The sequence below is a fragment of the Sciurus carolinensis genome, chromosome 8, assembly GCF_902686445.1.
Source record: "Sciurus carolinensis chromosome 8, mSciCar1.2, whole genome shotgun sequence".
Taxonomy (NCBI): Eukaryota; Metazoa; Chordata; class Mammalia; order Rodentia; family Sciuridae; genus Sciurus; species Sciurus carolinensis.
Window position 1 is genome coordinate 126,093,202 of NC_062220.1, and position 27,863 is coordinate 126,121,064.

General features: G+C 52.7%; 1 protein-coding gene across 1 annotated transcript in view; it reads left to right on the top strand.

The window, feature by feature from the left end:
• The window catches only part of Myo18b (myosin XVIIIB), a 224,980-nt gene that overhangs the window by 129,506 nt on the left and 67,611 nt on the right, over nucleotides 1–27,863 (top strand). The window contains exons 34-36 of the mRNA XM_047561579.1: nucleotides 8,200–8,352; nucleotides 25,817–25,930; nucleotides 27,257–27,373. Coding sequence (XP_047417535.1) covers nucleotides 8,200–8,352; nucleotides 25,817–25,930; nucleotides 27,257–27,373 — 384 coding nt within the window. The remainder of the gene's footprint in view (nucleotides 1–8,199; nucleotides 8,353–25,816; nucleotides 25,931–27,256; nucleotides 27,374–27,863) is intronic.

Sequence of the window (27,863 nt, forward strand, 5' to 3'; positions counted from 1 at the left end):
CACGCTCCCTTCCTCCCTGGCTCCTGGCCAGCTCTCTGGGTATTTAAACCACGCTGTACCGCAGCTCGACCCCTACCTTCCTTTCTCCCTTCCACCACGTCTTGGAGGCCAGTCTGCGCAGCACGGGGCTCTCATTCTCTCATCCAACTGCTGCCCCGTCCTCATTAACAAACAGAACAACAGCCCTCTTCTCCTCCCCAGGGATATGTTGGTTTCTTCACCGTGAGACCTAGAACGACAGTGCATGTCTGTGTCCAGGTCTCGCTGGGCACACGCGGGGATCCGACCAGGGTGTGTAACTAGAAGAGGAATCGCCGGGATGTACAATTTTGGAATTAATAACGGTCACCAAATGGTCCCCTCAGGTGGCTATGGCAGTTTCCTCTGTCACCAGCGGCATCCTCACCAACACGTGGCCCCCTTCAGGAGTGGTACTGCACGTCCCCTGTCACTTGTGCAGTCGCCCGTTTTGCGCACATTTATGGTGGTTTTTCTCCTCCTATGAATCGCCCGGGCTCGGGCTTTGTCTTCTGTTTTGTTTTTCCTACTAACCATTCGCGATCCTTGCGCCAGGCGACGATCCACTTTTGGAATCGTATCTGGCGCCTGCCTCCCGCAGCGCGGGGGCGCCTCACTCACGGTGCGTCACCGAGGAAGTGTCTTACCGCAGACGTGGCGATCCATCGCTTTTCCTGGTCCCTGCTTGTCCATCTTAAGGGCTTTCCTTCACTGCAATCCATGTTTATTCCACATTTTTCACACGTCCCAAAACCTGGGTTCGGAAATCACTGGGTCTCTGAGCCACCTGGATTTCATTGGTGTGCGCAGTGCCAGGCGCGAGTCTGGTGCGCGTGATCTTTGATCTTTTTTGGGATGTGTGGGTGGGTGTTTGTGGGCTCCTGGCTCAAGTTCACCGGCTTCTTTGTCTATTCCTAGTCCTGCCCCACACGTGTTTGTTTCTGGTTTGTCCTTGTGTGCCAGGGACCCGGCCGGGACCTCACCCACACTAAGCCAGTGATCTGCCCCAGAGCTGTACCCTCAGCACACGCCACGAGGACTTAATGGCCAGGTTTGCAGATCTTCCAGAACAGCTTACCTTCCCACACGTGACCAGTATGTGCCTCGCCCTGCGTGTCTTCCCCGGTGATGCAAAGAAAAAAAAAAAAAAAGAATTTCATTTCATTCCATAACAAACCCAATTGATTTCCATTGATTTATAAGTTAGTTGGGACATTGACATTATTTTTGTTATTAAACCACGGTAGTAGTGCTCACACCATCTCTATTTATTCACGGCATTCATTAATATTTTGTTATTTTTATGCTTACGCATCTTAAATTTTATGTTAGATTTATTTCCAGGAAAGTGGTAGTTTCCATTAGCCGCTATGACCGGCATTTTCTTCTGTACTGTAACTTTGATTTAGTTCTGGTGGCATATGGGAAAAGGATTGATTGTATTGATTATAGTGATCCTGAATACAACAAACTGAACTAAACTCGTTTGACATATTTCATTGGTAGATTCTTTTGGATTTTCTATGGTAACAATCTTGCCGTTTGAGAATGATAATAATTTTGCCTCTTGAACATAAATCGGGGCAACAGAAAGATGTCAACAATTTCCAAGACAAATGTTATGTGTTTTTTTCCTTTTCTTACCGTATTGCATTGGCATGTGCCTGTGGTGTAGGCCTGGATGGTGGAGGTACTTGGTGTCTTTCCTTCCTCCTGACCTTAATCAGAAAGTTCTGATGGACCTATTTGCAGTGTTCTTGATAAGTAACTTTAATCAGGTTAAATCGGCCCTCCATTTTAATTTCCTAATAATTAAAAATTAGTTTGTTGAATATACTCACACATTACTTATGCAACAGTGATTCATTCCACGGCCTGTCTCATCCATTAGCATAGCATATTATAATTTAGGTATTACAATGTCTCCTGACATGTTTTCCAGATAAATCTTTTTCATAGGCCTTTCAATACACTGCTTTATTGGACCACTAACCTTTTTTCAGGATCATAAGTAAGATTGATTTGCAATTTTCTTTTCTGATAGTTTCTTTGTCCAGCATTGAACTAACCTCATACAATGAGTTCATAACAATTTTCAAAATAATTCTTACAAAATTGGGAACATGTCATTCTTAAAGATTTGAAATAATTTCCCTGTAAACCCCTTTGGATCTAGTTGCTTTCAGAGAACAGAATAAATATGGGATTGCTGCTTCAAATTCTTTAAGCATAACTGAACACAAATACAGAACTTTTTTCTTCCTTATTGAGTAGATTTGGGTAACTAATATTTTTTATGACTTTATTCTTTCCTCTTGACTTTTGACATAAAGATTGTTTTCATAGCACTTTCTTATGATTTCAAAAATTAGATTGTACCATGTCATTTCCTTTTAAAATCATAATAGTGTTAACCTGTGAGGTTTTGTGGTATTGACCAGACTTGCTAGCTAGTTGTCTATTAATCTTGTCAAAAGACCAGCTTTTTCAATCATTTCCTTATTTTCTATTTATTAATCCCTGTCCTCCTCTTTTGTTTTCTTTCTTTCCATTAGTTGAGCCTTTTGTTCTGTTTTCAATTCCAGTGTTGACATTTTTAACTCGAAATTTCGCTGTTTTTAGTCCATTAAATTTTTTTAGCATCACCCAGATCTTAAATGTTTAAACACGTTTTAGTTTATTTAAGATGTTTACCTTGAATTGATGCGTTCGTGCCAGCCTTATCAGCACAGATGTTTCCATGCCTCTTGTGTTTTCTTCATTTAAGCTGCAAATTATTTATGAATCAAGCTTCAAGTTTATTAACATTCAGGATTATTTGGAGTACCTTTTTACTGTTAATTTTTAACGTCATGCCATTTGGACAGAGAACAGGGTAGAAGGTCCAGTGTCTTTTCTTTGAAATTGATGAGATCGCCTAGTTACCCTGGTTCATGCTCAAGACTAACAGATTATTGAATGGAAAAGATCATAGGTGCTCAGGAGACCCAAGATCTCTATATCTGGCAAGTGGACCAAGCTGGGTTTTTTTAGATTTTGATATAACATTCAAATATAAAAGCATAAACCATAAAAAAAAATGAAGAAAAAGTTTAAAAATAATATGGCTGTACTTTTTTTTAGTTGTCCCCTATTAACTTTGGCGTTGTCTGCTTGGTCCCTTGCTAAGACAGTCCTATTTCTCCATGTGTTTTATTGGTGCATTGTAGTCGTACGTAATGGTGGGATTCATGCTTACGTATTCGTACATGCACACAGCATAACAGTATAATTTCACCCACCATCTCCTCCTTCCCTCCTCTTCTCCCCTCTCCCTGGTCCTCTTCCTCTTCTCTATTGATCTCCTTTGACTGTCATGAGATCCCCCTGACCTTTCTTTCCTTCCTTTCTCCTCTTTAGTTCCCCCATATGAGAGGAAACGTGTGACCCTTCACTTTCTGAGTTTGGCTTATTTCACGTAACATAACATTCCCACGTTCCACCCATTTTACTGCAAAGGACAATTTCTTTCTTCTTTATGGCTGAATAGAACCTGCTGTGTACCTATGGCACGTTTTCTTATCTGTTCGTCCAGCAGCAGACACCTGAGCTGGTTGTGAATTGTGCTGCTGTAAACATGGGTACGCTTGGATCACTATGGCATGATGACTTTGAATTCTTCAGGACAAATACCAAGGAGTGCCGTAGCTGGGTCAGGTGGTGGTTCCACCCCTAGTATTTTGAGGAGCCTCCTTACGGATTTCCATATTGATTGTATTAATATACAATCCCACCAAGAGCCAAGAGTACCAAAGTGTTCCTTTTCCTCCACATCTTCTCCGGTGTGTATTTTTGTTGATATTCTCAATGGCTGTGATTCTAACTGGGATGGAATCAGATTTGAGTGTAGTTTTGATTTGTATTTCCCTGATTGCTAATGATGTTGGACATTTTTCCACGTATTTGTTGCTCATTTGTCTTTCTTCTTTTGAGAAGTGTCTGCCTAGTTCCCTTACCCATTTATTAATTGGGCTATTCATTGTTTTTTGGTGTTTTTGAGTTATTTATATAGTCTGGAATTTAATCTTCTGTCAGAAGAGTAGCTCACAAGAATTTTGCCCATTCTATGTGTTCTCTCTTCACATTCCTAATTGCTTATTTTTTGCTATGCAGAAGTTTTTTAATTTGATGCCATCCCATTTATTAACTCTTAGCATTACTTCTAGAGCTTTAGAGTCCTGATGAAGAAGTTTTTGCCTGTGTCTATGTGTTGAAGTGTTGACCCTACATTTTCTTCTAGGAGTTGCAGATTTTCTGGTCTAATTCTAAGGTCTTTGATCCATTATGAGTTGACTTTTGTGCAGGGTGAGAGATAAGGGTCTAGTCTCATTCTTCTACATATGGTAACCAGTTTTCCCAGATCATTTGTGAAAAGGGTTGTCTTTTCTCTAATGCATGATTTTTGTGCCTTTGTCAAGGATCCAATGAGTGTATTTGTGTGGGTTTGTCTCTGTGTAAGACAGTCCTATTACATCACTATTATGATTGTGTTTTCCAAGTGTTACTAATAATTGTGTTATAATTTCTCTTTATATACTTTGTAGTCATATATTTAAGAAATTTAAATTTTATATTGCTATATTTCCTTGGGTGACTTTTTGGTTGTTGTGTAGTGTCTTACTTTTTGCTGAGAATGATTTTGCTATACTTCATTTTGCATGGTTTCTTTCAGTTGGTTTGCTGCAATATCTTTTTTTGTTTCTTTATTTTCAACGTCTTCAAGTGTGTGTGTGTATGTTTTCATGTGTTTCCTTTAAACAGCTGGATAATTTTGATTCATATTTTAGTCTCTAACTTTTCATAGTGGAACTTAATGCATTTACGTTTGTTGTAATGACTGATAGATTTGAAATTTTTTGTATTCTCTTATTTTTTTGTTTTGTACTTGTTGGTTTTTTCATTCCTTTTCATTGCTCTTTCTTGCTGTCTTTCCCATTTTTAGATGGATTGGTAATGTTTTCTGTTTCCTTCTGTTTTAGTGCTGGTTCAGAAGCTATATTTCTATTCTTTTAGTGGTTACTCATAAGAACACAATCATAATTCTTTCTGACATTAATTTTCACAACAATGCTATGGGAGAGATATTATTATTTCCTTCATATACATGAAAGTGAAGTTCAGAAAGACAAAGCAACTTGGCCAGGATTGTACAGGTAGTCAATACCCCAGGTGGATTTGAAATGAGGTCTGTATTACTTGGCAGTATATAATTAAAAAAATTGAACACCATGCTGTTGGCTCAAAACTGATAGTGCTGTTAACCAGATCCTCACTCTTGACCACTTTCCCCCTGTAGTATCATCCGGCAGTTCATGTCAGCGGTTAATTTGCGAAGCAGCCTTCAGCAACACTCGTAGTTCTTTCTCCAAGCCTCAATTTCCCCATAAAGTGACTGGATTAGCCCAGAAATTCTTTCCGAATCCTGTTTGAGTCGTCTTTGGAGAGTTCTTTGACTGTAGACATGTAGCCATCACCCTGAACGTGTGCCTGTTTGATGACAATGTCACAATTGGGGTCTGAGTGTAGCTTCCCACGACAACCACCAAATATCACGTAGATGGATTGGCTCATTGCCCACATCTTTATCCAAATTTGAGTCTGTGTGCTGCAACATGGAAGCGCTCAGAGTGGCGTTTATCTCCCACTAACCTGATGGGTTGTCTTTGTCCCCTCCTCTCCTGTGCCACAACTTGTTATGAAGGCGAGGACGTTGGCTCTGAGATTCTGTCATGAATTTCCTCTCTCTCTGGGAGAAGGTGCCGGCCTTTTCAATGGCTTCCTGGCCTTCGAAGCCAAGCCCTCCCTACTACGGGGTCTGTGCTGACCTCAGGGGTTGTACCTGATTGTGACTCGTTCACAATCACAGGCATTTGAGGATGTGCACGGAGTGAAAGCAGGCACAGAGCCAAGAAAGGGGCAGAGCGTTCCACGTGAATGCAGTCAAGGCCAAAACCTGGACTCCAGAATGAGAAAACCTGGGCTTGGAGCATGGCAGGCACTGTGGTGCAGTGGTTAGAGACTGAGGCCAGAATGCCTGGGTTCAAATCCCTTCAGAGCCACTAGGGGCAGCAGGATCTGGGCAGCTCCCTTACTTCGTCTGTGCCAGCTTTACCAGCACTCTCTCATTTCCCCACGACAGTGCACACGTGAGAGTGATTTCTTCTGCTTTGTGACCTGCCCCATGCTGTCATGCCCACCATCCAGGTGTGCATATACCAGGCGGTGTCTCACCTCTGTCTGGGTCCTTTACGACCTTCTGCCTTCCTGCACCTGCCCTGGCTGGAAGGAGCCAGCACCCACTTCCCGACTCCACTGCAGCCTCCGCTGCCTAAGACCTCCATGCCTCCACGCCACTTTGTTTTATTAATCAAGAGCAAAACAGACCTCTCTCATGGTCCCTCTTGCTAAAATGACCTCTTTGCAAAAACAGGGTTCATATCCCACCTCTGCCCCACACTAACTGTGACCTTGGGCAGATCACTTCTGTGCACCTTGGTTTCAACCTCTGAAGAGTGGGAATCACGAGACTGCGTGCCTCCTAGGCTTGGTTGACTACCCACCGAGTGTTTTGAATAGTGCCTGACACTTAGAAAGCTCTCTGTGAATGTACACTGTTACTCTTTTTATAAAGGCAATAATATAATGTTGCTTTTTAAGTCATCGTCGTCACGCGGAATGTGACAGAGAGCCTGGTGCACTTCCCAGCGCTCAAGCTCAGCTCCCCGGGACAGGGAGGAGGGAGATAGCTGGAGGATAGATCGATCTCATGGACCAGCATTTAAAATTCACCAGAGCAAAGCATCCAAAGGAAGAGAGCTTATGTCCTAAGAACCAACTCATTTTTCAAAGAATTCAAAACAGGTGATAGAGAAATAGCAGCATCAAGTCTGCAGGATTGCTTTCTAGGTCACCAGCGGGACTCGTAATCCTCCGTGTGTGTAAAGTGCTTGGCAGCGTACAGTGCTTTGCGACCCATTATCACCCATGATCCTTGTCTTATCTCGACACTGAGGACGGGATTTGTATTTTAACCTCTCTTCTTATAGCTAAGGAAGCTCAGATTCAGAGAGATTGTGTGACTCGGCAGCCGAGGTTCCCACCAGCAGTACGTGGAAAGCAGGAGTTCAAAACCCGGGGCCACCTCATTCTCAATCCCATGTTCTTTCTAGAATATTCTAGAATTCATTCTGTGAATCCAGAGAGATGGTTAGCATTTGGCATGGAGGCACAGATTCCCAGTGTGTAGAAACCCAATAAGGAGGCCCATTTTCTTTAAAACTCCCCATCCGAGGAATGTCTCATGTCCTGCATTGGTCTCCTGAAGAGCCCAATAAAGGGGCAGGTCTTTTCTCATAGGGACCTGACATGGGTGCTGTTTCTTGAGGAGACCGAGCTTGTGGAGTGTCGTGGGGTTCTGTGCCTCCTCGGCCACCTGCCCCTGGGGGTTACATGTCGGATATCTCCGGTCACCCTCCTAGATTTCAGTCCCTTGGCCGCTGTCCCCTGCACGTTTAGCGTTCTTGGGGAAGGAATGTGCTCACTTCCGGCAGGAAGTTCCTTCTGCAGAAGGCGATCTCACCTGCTTGCTCTTAAACGGGCAAAGGGGCCATCTCGAGGCAGAAAAGAGTGGCTTTCATCTGCAAAAAGAGCACAGCTGCTCTTTGCTGAGGGTAACATCCATGGCGAGAGGCGAAGTGTTTCCCGTGGGTACCGCCTGCAGCGTGCAGGGGAGCACGCCATACCCACGTTCAATGGATTGCCTTAAACTCGTGGGACAGTGCTCAGGTCAATGACAGAGTCCCTGCTCCTGCCTGGCCAGTCTCTCCCCTGCCCAGAGCTGTCCTGACTTGGATCAGCAGAGCCTGGCCAGCAGCTGGGGACCTCGCCTGGCAGGGCAGCCTCTTAGGAGATGAGGTCACGCAGAGGGCTTAGTGCAAACGCTTGGACCGAAGGACTTCCCACAGGTACAGGACTTCCGAGCCCCTAGGCCATTTTGCAGATGAGGAAACCAGGCTCAAGGAAGGGTGGGAATTGTCCAGGATCCCACAGGATGAGTGGAAGCCAGGAAGCTCAGGTCCAGGCAGCTTGGACCCTGGCCACCCTCTGCCATCTCAGCTCACCGTCCTTTCCCTCGGTTCCCAGATCGGCCACCGGGACTTCGACGTGGAGAAGCGTCTTCGGAGGGACCTGCGGAGGACGCATGCCCTGCTGTCCGATGTTCAGCTTCTGCTGGCCACCATGGAGGACGGCAAGACCTCTGTCAGCAAGGAGGAGCTGGAGAAAGTGCACAGCCAGGTGGGTGGCTGGGGTCCCCTCACGAGCTGAGCTGGGGATGCCACTGCCGCCAGGGGAGGGTGCAGGATCAGGGCCATGACTCTGACTTCCACAACCTGCAGGGATGGGGACATCACAGGGCTGGGGAAGTCACATGGCAGTGGTAGGTGAATGGGGGGTGGTTCACGAAGAGCCGGGGAGACCTGGTCCCTCCTGACCTGAGGTGAAATGTGTCTGCTTGAGGACTCGAGCAGATTATGGGTGGGAGGAGAGAGAGAGAGAGCGCGAGAGCGAGCTCACCAGGCGACACCAGGGCTGGGTATAGAAAAGATAGTAATGGGACCAATAGTGTAATTAGGCAAAGTCAGCTCGTATCTTGAGGATGTCGATCAAGTTATCCATGGACCCCTGGCTGCCACCATCTGGAACCACCCAGGTACTGGGTTCCCTTTACTTGTCCAGTGGTATCCTCAGGACAGCCACGTGTGGTGAGAATCATCAACCCCACTTCATAAGTGAGGTGACTGGGTGACGGAGAAGTGAGATGACTCACCCACAGCTCCACAGCTAGAAAGTAGCAGAGCCAGGATTCAAACCCGGGTCTTCAGGCTCCCCCATTCCTGGCCGTCTCAGAGGAGAGCTGCTGCATGAGACCTGAGGGTGGATGGGAGGCGAGGCCAGGGCAGGAGCTGGTGGTCTCGGGAGCCATGATGAGCGTGGCTGTGCCCGCGGCAGAGTGTGGCCCAAGGTGGGAGCCGGTGCTGAGAGGTGAGCAGATCCTTCAAGGGGGAGTGAGCTTTGAAGGGTGTCTCAGAGCCTAATGGGGTAGCCAGCAGGGACTCAGGGCTTGCCACCCGTCCCCAGGGGGAGCTTTAAACCAGCAAGTCTCCAAGCCCTGCTGAAAATGTCCTGTTCATCTCTGGTGTCATCCCGGAAACCACGCGTCTTCCTTGGATAAGGGGTTCTGGCTGAGCCCCGGTGGGTTGGACTCCTTTCCTCCCTGGAGGCCTCCCTTCCCTTCCTCCTCCTCCTTTGGATTCTGTCATCTGGCCTCACGCATCTGTGTCACATGGCAGGACCTTCTGCATCCTCACACAATATCCCCAAGCACTTAGGTAATCTGTACTCTCTGCACTGACCCCCAGCAAAGCTGTCAGCTTCCTGAGGGGGCAGGAACTTTGTCCCATCTTCTCTGGGACATCTCTGACTTTCCGCCCAGTCCTTTGCACATCATGAATGTATTTCTCTTGAGAAACGTTGGCTGTTGCCCTTGTTTTACAGTTGAGGAAACAGAGGGTCAGAGAGGCCCAAAGTCACACAGCCAGTCAGAGGCAGAATGTCTGGAACCCACGTTTCCTGACTCCAAATCTAGTGCTCTTCTGTCCTCTTTCTGGAAAACAAGCTCATGACGGTCAGCAGGTCCCCTGAATGGCAGCAGGAGGCGTCAGGAGGCAGCAGAATATAGTGCTAGGTGGTGGAGACTGAGGCCCCAAAGCGTCCCCTGCTTTCTGTCCTGGTCTCAGTTTTTATCTGTAAAATGGAACATTTGGGGCAGAGCTTAGTCACTGAACTGGACTTTTTAAAAAATTCCTGAATTCAGGCTGGATTCAGATCTCACCGGCTTCTCCATTAACGCCCGTTCCCTGTTCCGGGACCCCAGCCAGGACACGGTGCAGCCTTCAGTTGTCACTCCTGACCTGTCTCCTCTGGCCTGGGACAGTGTCCCCAGCCTTCCCTGGTCCTTCCTGACCTGGGCAGCTTTGGGGGGCGCTGGCAGGGATCCCGCAGGACGTTCTGCAGTCTGGCCCTGCACGCTGGCTGCGCGCTGGTTACAGGCGGGTTTCTCGGGGTGAGACCCAGTGTGTGGTTTGGGGAAAGAACCAGAGAAATGAGCTGCTCTGGCACATTCGGGTCCTTCCATCCTGAAGAGCCTGAGTCTCAGCTGTCCCCTTCCTGCGGTCTTCCCCCTCCCCCGGGGAGACCCACCACCCTGGCTTGTCCAGGACTCTCCTGGCTTCAGAGCTGAGCGTCCTGTGACCAGGGCCAGCCTGCGCGCCCAGCACACGGGGCCTTTGGTCGTTTTTCTCTCTCTACAGCCAGGTTAGGAAATCAGGTCACCTGGGCCAGAATGGGGTCCCTCACATGACTGTCATGAGACCCCCCAGGAAAGGGGAGTTCGGACTGTGGCCATTGTAGAGACGGGAACATTTGTCCAGAGGGGGCGGTTAGGGTGGGCAAGGTCACCGCAGAGAGGCGCAGAGCGGGATTCGAACCCAGGCTCGCGGTGCTCAGTGCAGGATCTGGGGTGCTCCTGCCTCCGGTCATCTCCCTGCCTACTGGACTGACCGCTGAGCCCCTTGGAGAGGCAGAGACGCCCCAGTGCTCAGCAGGGGGCCAGCGCCTGAGCCCAGGCAGTCCCCTAGCTGACCGACTGGCCCTGTGTCCAGGGGCCCTGCCATCAAGTGCTCCTGATGTTACGGCAGCCAAGCCTCCCCTCCCCCGCGGGTGGAAGCTCTCCCGAGGACCCTGGCCGATTCCTTTCTTTCTCTTTTTTTCCCTCCCCTTTAAAAGTATCCGCGGATCCTCCCTCTGCAGGGTTAAAGTGTGTGTTCTTGGGAAAGAGTGGTATTTAATGAAGGCGCCTTGAGCGGAATCAAAGAGCCTCATTCTTCTGAAAGTTCTTCTTCCCCGTCCTCTGCATCCGCTCCTATCAAAGGAAATCCGCAGCTTTGGCTTTCGGTTGCCGTTGTCATGGAGATCGTTTTAAGGATGGGATGGTGGGGACCAGAGGTCAGGCTGCAGTCACTTTGGCTCCCAGCGCACGTGGCCCGGATGCCGGAGTCAGAGCTAATCAAATAAAGCGCAATGACATTGGGCGTCGCTGCACCCCACTCTGATGTCTGGTATTTGTCCTTGGCCTGCAGGCGGCCGGGCAGAGGCGGGAGCCAGAGCGTGGGGGAGGGGCGGGAGGGAGCCCGCTCTTCGGACGCTGCTTACGTCAGGCTGGGTGCCGTGCTGAGAAATGCCACCCACAATACCCATCCTCGGGGAGTCAACAAAGCACCTACTGTGTGTCACGTGATGTGCTGGATGCAGGTAGGAGGGTTCCTAAGACAGGTGTGGTCCCCAGCTTCATGCATGGACATGTGACCAGAAGACCGGCCAACAAGGGACATCAGTAAACAGGATGATCCTGCACCCTCGTTTGGGTGAGAAAGGAAATGCTCTAGGTCCCCAGGTAGGGAATGGTGGTGGGAGGGGCTCAGCTACACCACCAGGGGGAAGAGGAGCAGGTGGGGCCTGGAAGGGTTTGGCTTTTACTCCCGGAGTGGTGGCGAGTCATTGGCAGGCTCTGAGCAGAGCGTGGCAGAACCTCACTCATGTTTAAGGGGCTCACTCTTCTGGACCCTCGAGAGGCTAGTGCTTCCTTCTAGGCCAGAGGAGATGGCCGCCTGGGTTAGGGGTTTTGGTGAAGATGGCCAAACAGGACGAACTCGGGACTCATTTGGAATTGATGGCATTCCCAGGCAGGGTTTGGTGGGCAACCATAAGCCTGTTATTTCAGACAGTCCTTGCCAAAGCCCTACAAGGTGGACATTGCTCTATTTGACCCGCTTTACTAATGCAGGAGCACGCTCAGAGAGCTGAGGACTTTACCTAAGGACGCACAGCCAAGACATGTCCACAAGATCTGAATGCCAACAGCTCTCTATCCTTGCAGGTGGGTCCACCTGCCGTGGGTCCTGTTAACGTTTATGAAGCTCCTACATGTACTGGGCTTCTCCTCGGTGTCTCGGGGGCCTCGCCCTTGGCCGTGCATCAGAGAACTTAAGCACCATTTGAAAACCACCGATTTCTGGATCCCATTGTCTGGATCCTCTTTTTGGCATGGGGTCTGGGTTGGGACCCAGGATCTACATTTTCGAACAGGAGATTCTGATGCTGTTCTGAGGATGAGCAGCGGAAACCACTAGCTTCCTTCGTTCCACAAAATACCCTTTGGAGTTGCCCAGCCGCAGGTCCATTTTGCAGGTGAGAAGACTACCAGCGAGGTTAATCTGTGGGACAGTTGCACTTGGGCTAAAATTTTAAGTTTGAGTCAGGAGAGCTGGATCTGGCACTTTGTGGCTTTCGACAAGCGACGTGCCTGCCCTGTAGTTCCCTGAAGTGGAGTGTCTGCCTTGCTTTGTGTCCCCGGTACTGGCGGGTGTGCTCGGGGAGAGGCGGCCAGGGTGGCAGAAGCCTGAGCCGACTCTGAGGCCTCTGCAGGGGCTCCTGGGTGCCGCAGAACCAGGGAAGGGTTTCTTCCTGAGGCCCGGAGTGGGGAACGCTGGGACACACCCTCCCGGCCATGCTTGTGGTGGTTGGGGCCCCGGTTGTAGAGGAAGCGAGGACGTGATGAGGCGTCTTTCTTTGCGGGCTTCTAGTCCTGGCTGGAGGCAGACCCAGAGGCAGCCTGTAACAAGCCGGGGTTTGAGCTGTCAGAGAGGGAAGCATCGGTGCTGAGGGCCGCAGAGGCGCCTGGGAGCAGGAAGCATAGCTTCCATCTGGCCTGGCATTGCCGGGACGGGAAGTGCTCAGGAAGAGTGAGGGGTGCTGGTGTCAGAGATTGCCACCCGTTTATAGATGGCTTAGTATGCTGGCTAAGGAGTCTGGGCTTCATCCCAAAAGTGACAGTGAGCCATAGAAAGCTGTCCATCAGAGGAGGACATGACTGGAACAGCTTGTTTAAAAAAAAAAAAGGCAACAACAACAACAATATCAAAAAACCAAACGGCAAGATTCCAGATTCCAGCCAGCACCAGAGCCTTGATGTGCAGAAGATGGGGCTCTACCAGCATGAGATGTTCTTGTGTAGCACCTTCCCTCCATATGGACGGGTACCCCCTGAGCCTGCCACCCACCCCCAGCACTGAAGAGAATCACTCAGTTCTTCCCATCCCCCATCCCCCCCATTGGGAACCTTGAACATATCCCTGTTGTCTCTGAAGCCCAAGAGCCTCCTGGTGAAGCACAGAGGACTCTGGGAGACCAAGGCACAGCAGCCCACCTCTTGGGCTCAAAGCCTGCCTCTGCTCTTCATGGACACTGCAACTTCGGACAAGGCCTTTTGGGGACCCAATTTCTTACCTAATAAGGGCCCACGGTACTCCCAGCCGATAGGATTAGTGTGAAGAACACCAGACCAGGGATTGAAAGACCGACCTAGGTTGAAAGCTCTCAGGCACAGCAGGCTGCACTGCCTGCCTGGTTCCACTCTCCCGGCTAGGCCATCGCAGGGCTGTGGTTTCCGGGCGCACAATTTGATGTGGCCTCACGGAATCGGGAGGCAGAGTGTCGGGGCGGGGGTACTCCAACGACACCTGTTCTCTCGGAGCCAATTACTAATTAATTCCCACGGAACGTTGCCACTGGAAACAAACTAATCTGGAGACAGAAGCAATTCCAACAACCCAGATATATAATTGAGATAATGGCTGCGCATAAATAACATCTGTGCGCAGCAGATGCTGGCACCTGGCTCGAAAGGAAAGAGGAAGACGGTGTCGTCTCCGGAGCAGTGGCTGGTGGCTTGGGTGTTTTTCTGTTGTTTTGTTACTGTTGATTCATGACATTGACCTTAGCCTCTTCCCCAGAGGGAGCGGTGTTATTTGCTTTTTTTTTAAGTGGAGCAAGGTTTCACTGAGCGCTTGCGTTATTGACTTAATTCATGCTGGGGGCTATATTTACCCCTTCCTGCTAAGAGCAAAGGGGTCGTCACCAGATCAGTCACTGGGGCCCCTCACATGCTCTGAATCATGCCCTCTCCTCTCTTCCTGTCCTCATTAGAGACCACCTGTGTCTCTCTTGCTTGGATTTCTCTCAAGTCCTGCTGGTTGGAGATCCTGTCTGTGTAATCTCTTCCCTGTGGTCTTTGGAGACAGGTTTGTTTGTTTGGCCCTGGGAAATTGAACGCAGAACCTCCCACATGCTAGACAAGCACTCTACCACTGAGTTACCTCCCCAGACGGAGAATTTTAAAATCTAAATGCAAACTTGGCTGGTCATGTTCACAAAGCAAAAGTGATCTGGTGCCTGCTTGTGATCCCAGAGGCTCAGGAGGCTGAGGCAGGAGGATCCCAAGTTCAAGGTCAGCCTCAAATTTAGGGAAAGCCTCAGGAATTTACTGGGCCCCTGTGTCAAAATTAAAAAGGGATGGGGATGTAGCTCAGTACCTCCAACCAAACACAAAAACAAAAAAAAAAAAAGAAAGAAAAAAGAAATGTGAGCAATTTCCCATTGACTTCCTCAAAAAATCTAGGTTTCTTGACTTACAAAGACATGCAGCCTGGCCCTGCCTTTCTGGCATCCCTCATGGGCTTAGAGTGGCTTGGTGACTCCGCACCTTCCCCTCTGCCAAGCTGCACCCTCCTGGGGCTGGGGGTCTCTGCCCCCAGATCCCTCTTTGCCTGAGGATTTGCCCTCTGAACTCGAGTCTGGGCATCGATCTTGGGACGACCTCTGACCCCCAGGGGCTGGCTAAGGCTCCCACAGTTCGCCCCTCTCAGCCTCCTGGTGCACCCCCAGGTTCTGCTTAGCCATCTCTTGTAATCACCGTTCCAAAGGTAGGGCCCGGAAAGAGCAAAATACAGGAGGACTCATCCAAACTCACAAGGGTAGCAGGAGTCGGGGCTGGGATTTGAACCCGGGGACTGACCACAGCGTGGAGATGCACCGCACACCCAGGTGCTCCAGGTGGCCCGCTGCCAGCTCTGGGCCCTGAAAGCTTTGTGCAAACCCTGGGGGCCCTTGCACTTGGGGGGTTCCTTCAGGCCTGGTGCATCTTCCAGGCCGTGAATTCCCAGCGATGATTAGCCCACCTGAGGGACGTTTGTCACCACGTGTCAGCCAAGCCTCCCTGAGGCCTGGGGAGTAATTGATAAGCTTGCGATGAGGCCCCTGGTGGAGTCTGTTGTGCAGGTGGGCATCTCGGGACCAGTCCCCCCAACCAGCCACCTCAGAACAGGCGGCCTGGCTCCGGGTTTTCTTGGAAGAGACTTTGGCCTTTGGGTTTCGTTTCTGAAAGATCATGTTGGAGTGAATTGATCCAATATTTGCATAACCCCCTAGCAGAGGAGATAAAGACCACATTGTAATTGGGTAAAAGCATGGTTATCACAGGCCTGTTCGCCTCCCAAATATTGACACTATCCGTGAGGAACGAAGTGTGAAGAAGGAAACTGGTTTTCTAAAAGGAAGGCAAGAGCAGCTTCTCTCCCGAAGGACCGGATGCCGCTTAGCCCTGGAGAACCAGTTCCGCAGAGCAGCCGGGGCCCAGCCGAGGACCAGCACGGAGGCTGTGTGGGGTGTCGGAGGACAGCGGTCCCAAAGAAGCGTTCCCAAGACCGACCTGGAGGCTCTCTCCTGCATCCTAACCCCAGCTCTTTGGGTGTAAATGAAATATTCTGGAATTCTCCGTACCGTTCATGGATGTATTCAAGCTCTTCCAGTGCAGGGGCCCCAGCCGGGTGCAGGGCTGACTGGCGGGTCTCCGTGGGAGGCGGCCAGTAGGAGGCCACCTTGAGGAGGAGGCTAAGTGTGACTTCCCTGAGACACATGTGAACACCACAGGGAAGGTCCTCAGGTGCCTCCTCAAGACGGGTCCCAGCTCGAATGCGGTGTCCTCCACGTGTGTATAGATACGTCCAAATGGACCCTGCTGTCATGGAGAACTGAATGAATCTTTAAAATCTCTGAAAAAAAGAGACACTAGGTGAACCAGAATTTTATATGTGCACACGCACACACACCCACGCACGCACACCCACGCACGCACACACACACACACATGCACACACACACACACGCACACACACACACACGCACACACACGCACACACACACGCACACATACGCGCACACACACGCACACACACACACACCCCTTCCATCAATCGATCTCTCTACCGTGGTACTGGGGAGTGAACCGGCTACTCCATCACAGAGCCATTTTCTTAATTTTTTTAAGATTAAGAGCATTATAATTAAACATAGTATTTGGGTTCATTTTGGCAGAATCATACACACAGGGAGCTTGATTTCCATCCCATTCTCCTCCTCCCCTTCTCTTCCTCCTCTACGGATCCTTCTTTCATTCCTTTATTGATTGGTACCAACAAAGGCCTCGCTAACAATGGTGGAAGCTGGCCTCCAACTTGTGGTCCTCCTGCCTCAGTTTCCCAAGTGGCTGGGAGTATGTGCCAGAGTATTGTTTTGTTTGCTTGTTTTCTGGTGAGGATGGGACTCAGGGCCTCACATGTGCTAGGAGAGCGCTTGGCCACCGAGCCACATCCCCAGTCCCCAGAGTCACCCATTGGTAATATTTTGCTACGTTAAAGACTTGGTGCCTTTGATCCTAATCAAAATCAGAAAATGTGCCGGGCATGGTGGCCACGCCTGTCATCCCAGCGACTTGGGAGGCTGAGGCAGGAGGATCACCGGTTCAAAGCCAGCCTCAGCAACAGCGAGGCCCTAAGCAACTCAGTGAGACCCTGTCTCTAAATAAAATACAAAATGGGACTGGGAATGGGGCTCAGTGGTCGAGTGCCCCTGAGTTCAATCCCCAGTACCTGCCCCCCAAAAAACCAGAAAATGTAGCATGAACGAACATGCGGTTTTCTAATCCAAAAGTAGGCACGCTTGGAGCCACAGGCCAGCCCCAGCCCCACCCGTTTTTGTCTGCCATTTGTTTCGTTACGGCCTGTGAAGGAAGAACGTCGAGTTACGTTTCTAAATGGTCACACTGAACTCGGTTTTGTAGATCTCCGTCTATCGCTCCTCCATTTGCTTCGGGCTCTGCCAGGCCTACAGTAATGACCCTGACCCCCCATCCTTGAAGAAGAGGCTCGCAGAGTCCCCGTGGTGTCTGTGGGCACGTCACGTTCCCCCGTTGCCCCACCTACGTCCAGCTGCAAACCCTAACTCATGGGGGGAAGGTAAAAGCGCCCGCCGGCCCTGCGCCCGTCCTTTGGGAAATCTCCTTCCCTGAAGGGACCCGTGTGTTGAGGGGACAGGTGGCAAGTCAGATGCCAATTTGAGAGCCTCTTGTCTCTGAAATCAAACCTTTCTCTCTTACTTGTCCAGGATGGGGCGTGGCTCTCGCCTGGCGTGGGTGAGGCCCTTGTCCCGTCCCGGGCACCACAAAACACAAAACAAAACAGACCTTTGTCGCCCGCCCCTGCGGATCATTAGGTGAGCTCCCAGCACCCCCTCCCCGCCTTAGATCTCTGTCTCTCTGCCCGCTTCCACACAGGCGACCTGCTGGCATTGATGTCACCGTGCGCGGGGCTTGGTGTATGCACGCTCCCTGCGAGGGAGCCAGCCCGTCTTTGGTGAGGTCGGTGGGCCTCCGAGTCTTGGCGGGTTTAGTCACCACACAGCCAACGCCGCTCTGAATGATTTCCGCACGTGGCTCTCCAAGGGTTGGGGCGCACGGGTGTGTTTCCGTAGGTCGTGTGGAATCTCTGGACCTGGGACACACGTTTTATCTGGCCTCAGCTGATTCCCCCCAGCGGTTTTCCAAGGTGCCCGTAGACACGCTCTGGGAACGGACCCCCGAGGTCCCGCTGGCTCCGCATCCTGGCCGGGGTGGGGAGTTCCATCTTTGCAGTTTAGCCACTTGTAGGAGGTGCTGTATGTTTGGGGTTCCAGTTTGCATTTCCCGGATGAGTTTGGGGAGGCGGGACACCTTTACCAAGGCGTTTTGGCTACTCGGGTATCGACTTTTACCTGCTCAGAGTAAAAGCGTGCTTATTCTTCTGCTGGGTTTTCTATATTTTTCTTCATCTTTTGGAGGATAGTTTGAATACAGGCTCTCTGCTAGTGTGGTGGTGTAGACACGAGGTGCGCCCCCAGAACCCGTGTGTGAGCCGGCAGGGGGATTCTCAGAGGCGGTGGACCCACTGTTGTGGCTTAACCGGGTGGAGACCGTGGTCAGGTCGGCGGTGAGTGGCGCTCTCTCTGCCTCCTGGCTACCTTGACCCGAGCTGCCCGGAGCTGTGGCCCTGGCTGACCGTGGACTGAGCCTCTGAAACTGAGCCCCAATCAACTCTTCCTCCCCTAAGTTGTCCTCGCCAGGTCTTCCGGCCTCAGCAAAGAAAAGCGGAGTAGAACAGAGAGTTGGGTCTCTGGCCAGGAGGTTCTGCCCCCAGGTGGCTCACCATGGCGTCTTCCTAGGGACCTCATTTCTGGGAGGGAAGCCCTGGCTTCTGACTTCATCTAATGCCTCCATCTTAGTCATCTTAGAATCCAAGTCTGGAATCAGGGTTCGGACGGAGGGCGTCCTGCCCGCCGACCCTTCTGGGTAAGTGGGGACGGTGGCCCCGTGTAGGGGAAGCCCAGGGCCCTACCCGGGGCTCAAGCACAGCCCTGGGACCTGATGTCCCTTTGCTGCCTGTTAGTCAACCTTAAAGCCCTCCCGTCTCTGGGGATCCAGAGCTTTCTTCCCTAACGTGAGGGGGTTTGAGCCCCGGGGGTGGCTTCGAGCTTGTGTTGGTGGCTCTGGGTTTACTCTTCTTCCAGCCAAGCTCCCCGACCTCAGGGAGTCTCCTTGGAACACTGGCCACCCTGACGTTGCCTGACCGAGGTTGGCCCAGCTCTGGGCGTCTGGGGTTTGGTGGACGGGGCTCTGGTCTCATCCCATCCGGTCATTTCCGCCTGTGGGCAGGTCCCGCCCACTTGTCCCTCCTGTCGTTCCTCTGGAGTGACTCTCTGGACACTGGTGCTGGGGTCAAGGCCAGTGCACAGGGAAGCTGGGGGGACATGCCTGACAGCAGAGTCCCTCCCGGGGGCTTTTAGGGGACACATAGACGGCACAGCACCGTGGGCCTCTCAGGATGCAGACTCCAGAAATCCCAGGTGGCCAAGGTAGGTTCACTGATGTTGCCGATCATAGTGATTTTTTTTTAAAACTCCAAAGAAAATGGGAAAAATAAATATTCAGAGTGAGTTTGAATATATCAACAAACGGTAGTCCCCTTGCAGAGTGGAAGGAAAATTCCAGAATATTTCATTTATGCCCAAATAGTTTGGGATCAGGGATGCAGGAGGGAGCCCCCATCATGGCCTGGGGGAATCTTCCTTTGGGACCACTGTCCTCGGACGTCGTTCCGACAGACCTCGGGGGACCCAGGCTGATGGGTTTACTCTGTTTGCATTTAAAGCTGTGGTTTTATAGGGTCGGGGTGTCTGCAGCCTCAGCTCTGGGCGGTTCCATTTAAGGAAAACCTTCATGTGGCTGTTGATTCTTCTGAGGGCCCTGAGGTAACGTGGAGGATTAGCCGGCCACAGACCCGCCTCTTAGCCAGAACGCCGTCTCCCCGTGGCATTTGCGATGTGGTTATTTTAAATCCCCTGAGTTGTTCAAGAGACCTAGAAACCCAGGCTCTTTGGGCTCTGCTTAAATATCAGTGTTTCCTTTCCCAGACTCTTTCCTTAGGTCTGGCCTCTTCCTGTAGAGGCTAGGAAGCCCAAAGCAAACATTTTACCCAGGTATTTTAAAGCGGGCAGATGGCTTCGCATAGGAGAAAGATGCTATTCATCAGTTTGCAGTTGGCGTATATGTGACGGGAATCTCAATCATGCTGAATGGAAAGGAGGCGGGTGTGCAGAGATGGTGTCTGGAGTGGGCTGGGCTCCAGAGGCCTGTGTGCCCAGAGATGGCCTGGGAACAGCAGGGGTCTGGAGCCTCACTGGCTGGAATCAGGACTCGGGCAAATCACTTCCGATTGCAGTTTCCTTGTTTATAAAAAGATGAGGACTGATTTCTTCCCTGCAGGGCTGTTATGGGCTATAGCAATATGAGCATCAAGGGGCCCACTGGCTGCAGCCGTCCATAACTGTAACTGCGGAGGCTGAGGCTGGAGGACCACAAATTCGAGGCTAGCCTCAGCAACTTAGCAAAGCCCTGTCTCACAAATAAGAATAAAAAGGGCTGGGGTTTTATCTCAGTGGTACAGCACCCGCCTGGGTATGAAAAACAAAAGCAAAAAGCACACACAGCCTGGCACAGTGAGTGTTGAAATCTCTGTCCCTCTTTCCCCCATGTAGGAATTGGGAATGGGGACCGTTGGCCCCGCTACGGGTAGGATCTGTTCGTGGAATAGGTAAACCGTAAATGATCGCTTCTCTAGCTCCAAGTTTCAGATAGAACTACTTTGATCTGACTTTTTGGGAGGTGGGTACTGGGGATTGAATTCAGGGGCACTTGGCTACTGAGCCACCTCCCCAGCCCTATTCTGTATGTTATTTAGAAACAGGGTCTCACTGATTTGCTTTGGGCCTCGCTTTTTGCTGAGTCTGGCTTTGAACTCACAGTCCTCCTGCCTCAGCCTCCTGAGGCGCTGGGATGACAGGTGTGCACCACACCTGGCTAGATCTGATGTTTTGGTAGACTAGCACCAACACCGTCACCAGAGGACTTGAGCCCTCGCTGTCAGTCACTGTGTGGACAGTCCCTCCTTTGCATGGCTCACTCTTCCTCTGCCTGGATCCTGGGTTCTAGCTACCTAGTTCAAACTGATTTGAGTAGAAAAGGGGTCATTATTGGCAGAAATATCAGAAAATCTTGGAGGCTAAGGTTGCCTGCAGGCTTGGCTGGATCTAGCTGTTCCAACCATGTCATGAAAAATGTGTCTCTGGCCACCTCTTTGCTCAATCCCTCAATGCCGGTTTGTATTCTGAGCAGGCTCTTCCTTCTTGGTGGCAAGGGGACCCATGGACTCCCCAGCCTTTCTTCCTGCTTTAGAAAGAGAAAGCTTTGCTTCCATAGTCCCGGCAAAAACCCAGTGTTGACCACGTTACGACCCCAGACCCAACCACCATGGCCAACAGGAGGGACGCTCTGATTGGCTAGGCCGGCTCACATGCCCTTCTCTGGGTGTGGCCTGGGGTCAGCAGGACAGAATCATGCAGATGTTTGGGGGATGGACAGTCCTCACCAGGAAGGTGGGTGGGCAGAGCCACGGAACCAGAGCCCCCTGCAGGGCATCTACTGATGCCCCACTGTTTCAGAGGGAGCCTTGGTGGAAAGGCTCAGCGGGGAGCCTGTGGCCGGAGTGCCTGGGGTCATAGCCTAGTTTGGCCACTTATTTGGGTCCAGGGCAAAGTTAGAGCTCTTCCTCATAATCCGTATGCTTGGCCCCCAACTTGTGCAGTGCACAACTGATACAACTGTACTTGGCAGTTCTGCTCAATGAACGTAAATCATTTTCTCAGCCATTTTGTGGATGGGGAAAACCAAAGCTCAGAGGGGCTAGCACTTATCGAGAGAGGGCTAGGGGTGGAACCAAATTCTGTTTGACCTCTGAGTTGTTCTTAGTCTTCATTCAAAGATATCCAAAGTCTTTGATATCCCACGTCCCCCCTCATGGTAGAAGAGGAGGCCACGTTGAAGGAAGGCAGTGTGACCTCTCTGCCTTTGATGCCGGACGGCACTCTTCTCATCTTGCCCTGTGGACTCCAGGCTGCCAGGACCTCCGCCACCTCCCAGGACCACGGCAGAGTCGGGGCCCATTCGCGTGTCTCCTGCCCAAGCTTAGCCACGCTCAGTGGAGGCCCGAGACCTGGAAGACTGTGCTCCCCGAACCGAACTGGAAATGGGCACCCGTGCCCACTGAAGGGGTGGGCGGGCCCCTGTCTTGAGGGACCAGGACATTGCCAAACTGGTCCCCACGGCCGCCTTTCAGAACTGAAGCAGATCTGGGTGAGACTCGCTCATTTCACACGCGACCTTACAAGGACGCACCTGTAAGGGGGCCTCTTACCCACACGTCTGGGCCCCTGTTGTGCTAACTTCACAAAATGCAAACTTTGGAAGAGGAGGAGAAACCCTGGACCCTGAGGGACCTGGGAGCAGCTGTGTCGTTGGGGCCCCTGGGGTCCCGCCCCAGCTGCCGGGTGGGAGGCAGGTCAGCCTGGGGTCTCCCTCTCGCCTAGGCCTCTGCGTCCTGCGTCAGGATGTTCCCTGTGGGCCCAGAGGCCTGGCTCGTGGGTCGTGAGGGGGACTCGGAGCCGACAGGTGTACTGTGTCAGCTGTCACCTGGTCTGGATGACAGGCAGGCTGAGAGCTCTTGCCCATGGCCGCTCTGTTCCTCTGCTCCCTGGCGGTGGCTCCTCCCAGGAACGCGCTTCTCAGCGCAGCGTCCAGCCAGCGTCGCGGCCGCCGAGGAGCTGATCCCGGCCCTCCGGACCAGCTGGCCACCCACTTCATAAAGCCGCCAAACAGCCGCCCTGTGGAAATAACCTACAGGAAGTTGCTGTCACCCGGCCACCGCGGGGGAGCCTCAGCCTCAGCCTGAGCGTGGGAAGTCGAAACCCTGAAAGCTCAGCACCAAGGCGGCCTCTGAGCCGCAGCCAGGAGCAGCCGGCGGAGGCCGTGGGCCCGGAGGCTCCGCTCTTGCCCGTGCAGATTCTTTAAGGTCCAGCCCTGCTTGACGTCAGGGACCACCCTCCACCCATCGCAAGTGGCCAGGAGCTTAGGATGCTGCCCTCGGGGGGTCAGAGTGTCGCGGTCAGCGTGTGGGACCTCAGCCGCTCCATCCTCTTCGTCTCTGCCTGGGGCGCAGCCCTCGCTTCTCTGGGGCCTCGGTAACAAGGACGGCAGCAGCACCTGCCAGGGTCTCCGGCGCGCCAGGCGCGGCCAAGCACCGGGACGCTCACGCACATCTGTCCTGCGCAGACCCCGTGATGTAACCAGCCCGTTTTCCAGAGGAGGAAGGCGAGGCCAGCGAGCTCATGCTGGAACTGGTGGTCTGGCTCCTTCTTCCTCTCCCTCTGCCATGTGCTCCTTGGTGTCTGGAAGGTTCCAGAAGAGGAGGCCTGAGCCCGCTCCTTCTACAGACCCCGCCCGGTCCAGACCCCGGGCCGCCTGAGCGGCTGCCCCACTGAGCCGCCTGCTGTCCCGCAGCTGAGCCTGCGGGGACTCGGGTCCATCCGCCTGCGCGGCTCGGCTGTGTGACGTGAGGGCGTGAAGCACTTCCCTGCCGGGAGCCTCGGTTTCCTGGACTACCGAGGAGGGGTCCCCATGAGGGCTCCTTTCTCCTGCGGTGCAGCTTTAATGAAGCAGGACAGGGAAAGCGGTGCCCGGTGCCCGAGAGCTGTCCCCCAGCCGTGGCGGCAGGTGGGGCTGTGAGTGGCCAGCTCTGCGGGCCACGCCGACCCGTCTGCAGCGCAGCCCGAGCTCGGACAGGGGCCAGCTGCTGTTCGCTGGCCCCCAGCCCCGCGTGCTCCCTGGGGGACGGCGAATGGAAGGAGCCTCTCTGGATCCTGCACCCTAGTCCACCCGTGAGCTGGGGTAGGCGCAGCGGCTCTGGTCCCTGGCGGCTCCTAGGACGGCAGGATCGCGCTGAGGGAGCTCCCGCTAGTGCGCGGCGTCGTTTCCCAGGACGGCCCGTCTGCTGCCGCCTGCCTGGCTGCGATCCTTCCATTTCTTACCGGCTCCCCCGCTGCCACCCTGGTAGGAGCACCTCCACGGTCTCCTTGCTGGAGGACCATGGCAGCATCCGAATGGGGTGCCCTGGTTCCCCTCGTGTCCCGCTAAAGCCCACAGCCAGCAGAGAGAGGCCGTGCCGTCTACCTCCTTAGACACCCTCAACGACTTCCTTATAGACAAGCAACATCTGAGCCTTCTGGCTCTGTCCACATGCCTCCCCAGCGTGACCCCTGCCTAGTCTCCTTTGCACCCTCCTCTCCGCTCTCTGTACAGCTGTCCGGTCCCACTGGCAATCTCTCTATTTCTCAAGGCTCCATTTGTTCCTTGTCCTGCCTCAGGGCCTTTGCACCGGCTGTTGCCCCATCAGCGCGCTGTTCTCTGCCTCCTTTAGGTCTCAGCTTAAAGGCTTTTCCTGACCGAGGTCGCGACTCCAGGAGGGGCTGGCTCTGCCCCACCTGCCTGCAGGGAGCCTCCCTGCCCACCCGCCAGGCCCACCATCTGCCAGCAGTCTCCTGCTGGAAGCATTTCCTGGGTCGATTATGCTCTAACAATGCTCATTACCTCCCTTGCGCGACATCATTTTTCTCAGTCTCTCTCCATCCCCCAGTCACTGTGGGAAATGAGCCGCCACGTCTTCACCGTCCCTACCACAGGAACGCACTGTCGTCCCAGCCTTGACGAGGTAATGGCTGTCTGGGCCGTGCTCCTGACAGTGGGAGGGCGGGACCCAGAGGTGCAGCTTCTGGAAGCCCCCGGAGCAGGGCGGGCTCAGCCTTGGGGAGCCGGCGCCCTCTCCTCATCTGGAAATGGGGGGCATTTGCAATGAGCCCCTCACACTGAAGCCTTTAGCATGGTAACCCTGACACCCGGGCTGAGCTCTGGGCCTTCACAGGAAGACACTGTGGTTTGGAAGGAGAGGAACGTGTTCCCAGGTGGGCTCCACCATGGGGTCCCTTCTTGCTTGGCCAGCTGTGCTTGGCACAGCCTCTGCTGTGACTCAGGTGCTCCCTTATACAGGTCAGGGGCCCCCTCACCCAGTGGCCTCCAGGATCAGAGATCAGCCTGCCCCTTCAGCAGGACTCTGTATGGCCTTCTCCTCTTACCGCCGACCTTAATATCATAATCCTTTTGGAGACAGTAGGCTATTATGGGAAACACTTGTCTCGTCTCTGTTCCTAAGAGCTGTGTGACTCTGGGCAAACCACTGCCCCTCTCTGAGCCCCTGTTTTCCTTTGGTGATTTCTAAGCGTATTTTCTGTTGGGAGAGTCTGGAGTTCAGGAGTCAGTTGCAGACTGGATTTAGGGTTGTGTGCAAATAGGAGTTTCTCCACCCGAACACATCTGACGCCTGAGATGGGTCATTGTACCTGTCCGCTGGCCCTGCTTGGCTAGATTGGGAGGCCTACTGTGAGCAGCTGGGCACCGGGATGAGAAAGAAAAGGGTGAGGGAGAACGCCTCTCAGTCAAGGGCTCTTAACCAGTGGGCGCCTAGTGGGACTGGAAACCTGCATGGGTGCTTCTGTGCCGGGTGTTTGCTTTTAAGAAGTGTAGGGACGCCCTTTTAATCCTGAACCCTGGGGAACACTTGCCCTGGGCAGGTTCCCACTGATCTCAGGCACCTCCTCCAGGAAGCCTCCCCTGATTCTCACCCTCATCCCCACTATCCCGTGCCTCCTCCCTGTGTTCCCAAGAGGTGGCCATTGCCCGTCCCTGCCTGCCCCCCACAGGAAGGGCAGGGGCCGGCTGGTGGCATGCCTGGCTCTGCGTGTGGGTCTGCTGAGTGGGACCATGTCGCGGGGGCGTGCCCGTGACCTTGAGCGTGCTCCCAGCCTGGGTGCCTCCAATGCGGCACGAGCTTCCCCAGCTGCGTGTTGATGAGCGGGCGTGAAGCCCCGGGTCGCCTGTACATTGTCTGCTGCCCAGAGGGCCTGGGCTGCGCGCTGGAGGGCCGGGACCCTCAAGGAGCATCCTTATGAGGGCCCCTCCCTCTCCCTCTCCGTCCCCTGCCTGGTCCAGCTGGAGCAGAGCGAGGCCAAGTGTGAGGATGCCTTGAAGACCCAGAAGGCGCTGACCACGGACCTGGAGAACATGCACAGTGAGCTGGAGAACGTGACCCGGAGCAAGAGCCTGGTACTGTCCCTTCCTGCAGCCGTGGAGACCCGGGCCGCAGAGGCCTCTGGGAGCCAGTGTGGGCCTACTGGGTGCTCAGCTCCATAAGAGGGACGGGGCACTTATTGTGGACCTATTGGGTGCCACTTTGGAGGTACAGCATTCATTGTAGACCCACTGGGTGCTCAGTGCCCCTTATTGTGGACCTACAAGGTGCTCAGCACTCTGTGCAGGCATCCTAGTGTGCACAGCACATCATCAAGGCTAAGGGCATCTATGAGGGCCACCTGCAAAGGTAGGCAAGGAAACCTGTTGTGCACCTACTGTGTGCTCAGTGCTATGAGGGTGCATCCAACTGAGCACTGTTGGCTCAGTGCCCTGAGTGGGAGCACAGCTGTTTCTTGTGTGCCAGTGATGTTCTGGCACCAGGAGTGGTTTGCAGCCCTACTGTGTGCTTACCACCATGAGAGAACTAGGTCCTTATGGTGTGCTATTATATGTATTTTCCTATAAGTGGAGACTAGGACATCTCTTACTACTGTAAAAAGAGCCATTTATTATGCACCTACTGTGTGCTCACCACGGAGTGGGGACAAATGAGCATATACTGTGGGCCTAGTCTATTGTTGAAATTTGGGTGTGCATTTCCAAATGCCCTGCCTGTACAGGGGTGTACGGGGTTAATTTAAATTTACACTCAATGTGTAAAACCCTCGTGTTTAGGTAGAGCTGGAGATTTATAGGCAAAAGCTTATCTCGTGGTCTCAGTTGGTTCTTTTGCCCTATATATATATATATTTCTTTCACTAAATTAAGAACTTGCCCACAAACACACATGCACATACACAGGGATGTGCTTACACGCTCACATACAAAACCACCAGACACACATACCAAATGACTGTCCCCGTAGGGAAAACATGCAATCACATTTATCCATCGACCTAACGGACATTTACTGAGCACCAACTGTCTCTGTCAGGCCTGGTGCTTAGTGCTGGAGATGCACCTGTGCAGAGCCACGTCCCTGTTCTCAGGGAAATCACATGTGGCACTTACGCACGTGTGTAATCTCATTGAAAACGTGCGTGCAGATTCCTGGTCGGGGGTACACAGACCCCGACCCATTTACAGGTGCTTGCCGTGTGCAGAGTCATGCGAGTGCCTGGGGCGTGTGTGCACGTACACACACACACACACACACACACACACACGGCCCTGGAACCATGCATTGGCACCCACTTCCACAGGTGAGTGACCCTCGCCTGGTGCCCCCGCGGGCGAGCAGGCTCCGCCCCTCAGGCTCCGCCCCTCCCCTCACCCGGCTCTTGGCCCGCCCCCTGCCAGGTGGATGAGCAGCTGTACCGGCTGCAGTTCGAGAAGGCGGACCTGCTGAAACGCATCGACGAGGACCAGGACGACCTCAACGAGCTCATGCAGAAGCACAAGGACCTCATCGCTCAGGTAGCCAACGGGCTTTCCTGGGCGGGCTGGAGGGGGACGTTGACAAGGTTCTGTGGTTGGACCACTTCCTGGTCTTAGGATCTCGCGGGAATAAATACTGAAAGGATAGGAAGGACTTGAGAACGTCACCTCTGAATAGCGTGTGCACCCTGGAGGACCTTGCCACCAAGAAGAGTCCATCTATTTACACATCTGCCTACCCATCCACCCGCCCACTCACCAGCCATCTGTCCATCCATCCATCCATCCACCCTGTTTTAGTCAGCTTTTTCACTGCTGTGGCCAAAAGGCCTGACAAAACCAATTTTAGAGGAGGAAAAGTTTATTGGAGCGCTCACGGTTTCAAAGGTCTCAGTCCATAGACAGCCAGCTCCATTCCTCAGGGCCTCAGGTGAGGCAGAACATCATGGCAGAAGAGTATGGCAGAGGGAAGCAGCTCACATCACAGAGATCAGGAGGCAGAGAGAGACTCCACTCGCCAGATACAAAT